Below are 4923 nucleotides of genomic sequence, written 5' to 3' on the forward strand. Positions count from 1 at the left end.
CTAATCTTAAAAGTAGAGATAGTGTCTGTCTCCCGAATCCAAACTGGAAGCTGGTTCCATAGAAGAGGGGCCTGAAAACTGAAGGCTCTCCCTCCCATTTTACTTTTAAATACTCTAGGAACAACAAGTAAGCCTGCAGTGTGAGAGCAAAGTGCTCTAATGGGGTGATATGGTACTATAAGGTCATTAAGATAAGATGGGGTCAGATTATTCAAGATGTGAGATCTTGTATTTGAGGAGCAGGATTTGAATTTTAACTCTGGATTTAACAGGAAGCCAGTGAAGATAGGCCAGTATAGGAGAAATATGCTCTCTCTTTCTAGTCCCTGTCAGTACACTTGCTGTTTGGATTAACTGAACACTTTCCAGGGAGTTTTTAGGACATCCTGATAATAACGAATTAGAGTAGTCCAGCCTAAAAGTAATAATTGCAGTAGTTTTTGCGTGTAATAGGTAGGAAATCATAATTTTGCACATGAACACATATGCTATAAAACAGACAAATGTAGAGTTTACTAAATGTTTTTTCCTTTTTTCCTTTTATTGTTTTTTTTTTTTAATCAGGCAGCAGGAGGAAGCTTTTCTTGGCAACATGTAAAATAATGTTTATTGGTACAAACTCAAACCTCAAACACTCAAAGGACCTGTGATGAACAGTTGAGAGAGGCCTGGTTAACGTGCTGTAGTAAGTGAGACTTAGTTATAGATAGTTATGCCAGTTGGACCATATCAGCAAAATCTTTCTTCATACTACGACTGGATGTAAATATTACATCCAGGTCAGAAATCTAGGCTTCTTTCATTTACAGCTTGTAAAACTAAAATTAATGTTCATGCAGCATAGCCTCAGTTTATAACAAGCTGACATTTAGACTGGAGGGACAGAATTAATCAACAGAAAGTCCACTCCAAGACCAGCTTAGCAGTTGGAACCAGCATAAATACCAGCTGGTTCTACCAGTCCCTGATGCTGTTTGCTTTAACAGCGGGGGGGGGATGGTATAATCAAGCATTCCAGTACAAATATACAATATATATTTTACGAACCACAGATATGAAACTTTCAAAAAGTTGGAGTGGGTCTAAACTGATCACTGAAATTAAAACACAGCACAGAGTGTTCTTTCCCAAAACAGCTCATTCACTGGTCTTTGTCCCATTACCAAGTAGAAGTCGCCCACGCTTTAAAAACAAAGCATGAATAGTGCTGGAGTACTAACAGCTCTGTTCTGCTGTGTCCTTTTGTTTAGACACTGATGCTGCGCTCAAATCATAATTGATTTTAAAGCTGAAAGAATAAAACCTGTTTGCACGTTCTTCACCTCTAAACTCTCATGATATTGCAGGCAGATCCTGATGAAGCAAGTCCTGCTTTGAATATGTGTGCATCTGTGTGGGTGGGTGTTTCACTGACCTTTGAAGAGACTATTCTGTTGTCAGGAAATCTTTGCTGTATAAAAGCTTCAGTTCCTGGAGGAGGCTCCTTATGTCCAATGTAAATTGTCCGGCTATCGACCCAGTTCTCCTCCCCGACACACTATGGGAGGAAAGACACAGAACAAGTTTGATTACCCTGCACCATACATGATGGTTTCATGTAGTATCAGTTTATATTGTCATTGTTTTAGTTTAGACAGTATGCGGTATGCTGACAGACGTTTGTGAGGACTAGTGTGTACGTACCGTACGGGACACACAAAAACAGACTCACAAACATTGAGAGAGAATTACAATGAATGAGTTATTTCTTCTCAATCAATGAGAGCCTTTGTTGCCACAGATACACAGACCTGCATGTGACTAAGACTGGAATGCATTACACACACACGCACACACACACGCACACACACACACACGCACACACACACACAAACACAGATGAAACAGCAGGATTGTGTCTCTCTGCGCTGATGCTGCTAGTTTGTTATTTTGACAACCCTTTGTTTGTTTGTTTGTTTGTTTGTTTTTATTTCTTTTTGGTCTTTGTTAACAGGAAAATTGTACTTAGTAGTCAGTATAATCTTTTAATGATATAAGTTTGCATATGGTAGAATGCTGCATGTAATCATTTGTGTGTAGAAGTATATAGTTGGTGGCATATTGAAAGAATGTCTCATCCTATTTAGTTATAGAATATTCACAACATACTTCATACCGTGTACATTATAACATACCATAATAGACCCATTTCTGTAATATACTCACATATCTATATTATTGCTAATATATATTGTAATATATCTATATCACTAAAGCACTTCTGGATGGATGCAAACTGCATTTCGTTGCCCTGTACCTGTGCATGTGCAATGACAATAAAGTTGAATTCTATTCTAATTCTATTCTATTCTATCCTAGGAGGTCTGTAACATTCTAGGGTGTTCACACCCACACCCTAGGAGCATGAGAGAGGTCGTACCTTGTCTTATTGTTTTACGGTAGGATTAACGTAGCTATGTCAGTTTTAGTTTAAGTGCTTCTTTACATATAGATGAACTGTTGGATTTTCCAGACCAGCAGGTTAAGGGAAGTCGTTTATGGGGCCACACTCTGACCACACACACACACACACACACACACACCTCCACATTCCAATGTAAGGAACAAACGCTCACTGAAGTATAAATAAAGACCGGGGCAGTTTCTCAGCGCGAGCCTCAGTGCTGGAGGCTGCCCGTGCTAGCAAGACGTTCTGTGTGTTTCTCTTCTCTGAGTCTTTACTGAAGAAGTGTTTTAGAGTATATTGCTTAACAGTCTTCAGGGTAGAAAAATTAAATATTTTCATCACAATTACCATAACATGTGTTAAATCATATAGTTCCTAAATACATAAACTCCTTCCTTGTAGTATTTTATTTTAAAGCCTCTAATGCTAATATTTTATTTTTATTTTTTTTGTAAAAAGTGATGTCTTTTACACAAAACATATTAATCTAAATCATTCAACTTAGTCTAGATTTCCTTTGCACAATTGTTTGAATGAAAACTAGAAAAAAATTTTAGCCATTCAGTTTATATGTGATAAAGACAAACTTGAATACTCAAAGTTAACATGTGGTAGATTAGAAGTGGTGAGAATGCAAAGGACAAACTCAATCATTCAGCATGTCGTTCTAACGCTCAAAATGTCAGGCAAACTGGTTTAAAATATTTAAGGCAGGTCTGGACCTGCATGAGAAACATGCTTGCTACCTCTGATGTCAACACAATCTTTCCCACTAACCCTGAGAAAGAAATCAGTTGCCTAATATTTTTTCAAATGCACGCCAACACAAATATGCAGGTAGAGCACCTTTCTACAACTATTTTCATCCTCTTTTGGTGCTCATTGACATTTTCATTTGACACAATTTAAAGAGGCCCGGAAGTGCCGCAATTCAAACAAACATTGTGCTTTGTGCTCTGCTGCATTTATGTGAAATTTATAGGCACTTACAAAGCAAGCATTTACATACAAAACAGGCTGTTTGGATTCCTCCATCAACAAATGACTGTGGCTCCGGTTAATGGCTTTAGATAACAAATGGGTGACCCTGAACATCTCAGCGTGGAGCATTTTGTCTGACATCTCAGCTCTGCTGCCACAAGGACAGCTGCTTATATTATATCATATTTCACTTTTGATTTATTGACCTCTTCCTTTCTTTCCATTTTATATTTTATTGAGCTGCTTTTGTGCAATTTTAAACATTTGTTTTGTGATGTTGTATTTGTTTTTATTGGGATTTTATTTTCCTTTTCATGATTTTGGCTACTGTGACGTTTGAGCATAAATAAAGTATATATTTCACCTCTGAACTTGAATATCAGCAACCTCAGAGCTCTACACAATATAACATCAGTCCTCTCACACGTAGCTCTTTGTATTTTCTCTAAAATTTCAATGAATCAATCTTCACTTCTTATCCACAAGTACTCTAATCATAAGATTTATGCACAGTGTAGTTACTGTATAAAAAGTTCCAGGTGTGTAAAATGATTAGAAGATAACACACTTTGTTTACAGTCAATGAAGTACAGGTAGCTTCCATGACATGAAATTACATTTGAAATACCTGCAACAATCTATCTGTTTTCAGGGTCAGAGGGGGGCTGGAGAGCACCCTGAACAAGTAACCAATCACTCACAGCGCTAACACAGACAGACAGACAATCCCTCACATCTACTCTAATGTAGAATCACCAGTTCACCTAGCACGCATGTCTCTGGGCTATGAGAGGAAGGAGGCATACAGGAGAGAAACCAGCCTGCATATGCAGACTGTACACAGAAATGCCCCTGATGGCCAGCAGCCTCAAACCCAGAGCCTTCCTGCTCTGAGGCGATATTGCCAAACATTGCATCAACCTTTATTTCCTTTGTCAAAAACAATGAACAAATACTATTTTAGCCTTCATATTACTGTTTGAAAAATGTCCTTAATAACCGTGGTTGTAGTCTTTTAAGATGAGAAGGGTCATCCAAAGCTTCAACCAAACAGTCTGAATTATATCTAGACAGCCATGTCATGGCAGGCAGCAGCCATCTGGCCATTTTGACCTGAAGTAACCAGAATGAAAAGCAGGCCTGGGCACCTAAGTCTGTCCCTCTCATTTTAGCCATTTCCTGCACATATTACGACTGTCAGTGTCAGCAATCACAACAAATAAACACAGCGAGTCGTTTAATTTGTCCACAAATCATCTGCCTGCACACACACACACACACACACACACACACACACACACACACACACACACACACACACACAGAGGCTAACGAGAGGTGACAGTAATCTGTGGCCAGTGAATGAGATTGTGTGTCAAGAGGCTGCATGGCCCAGTTTTTTTTACTTTTGCTCTATCTGTCTTTTACACACACACACACACACACACACACACACACACACACACACACACACACACACACACACACACACACAC

At 38.7% G+C, this 4923-nt stretch overlaps 1 protein-coding gene across 5 annotated transcripts in view; it reads right to left on the reverse strand.

Annotated features, from left to right (window-relative positions):
- The window catches only part of atp11a (ATPase phospholipid transporting 11A), a 50788-nt gene that overhangs the window by 23632 nt on the left and 22233 nt on the right, over positions 1 to 4923 (reverse strand). For all 5 annotated transcript variants that reach the window (XM_005730868.1, XM_005730867.1, XM_005730866.1 and 2 more), the window contains exon 2: positions 1415 to 1537. In XM_005730868.1, the coding sequence (XP_005730925.1) occupies positions 1415 to 1537 (123 nt within the window). The remainder of the gene's footprint in view (positions 1 to 1414; positions 1538 to 4923) is intronic.

Source organism: Pundamilia nyererei, unplaced genomic scaffold (genome assembly GCF_000239375.1).
Source record: "Pundamilia nyererei isolate P.nyererei 1_Seehausen unplaced genomic scaffold, PunNye1.0 scaffold00040, whole genome shotgun sequence".
In the NCBI taxonomy this organism is placed as follows: Eukaryota; Metazoa; Chordata; class Actinopteri; order Cichliformes; family Cichlidae; genus Pundamilia; species Pundamilia nyererei.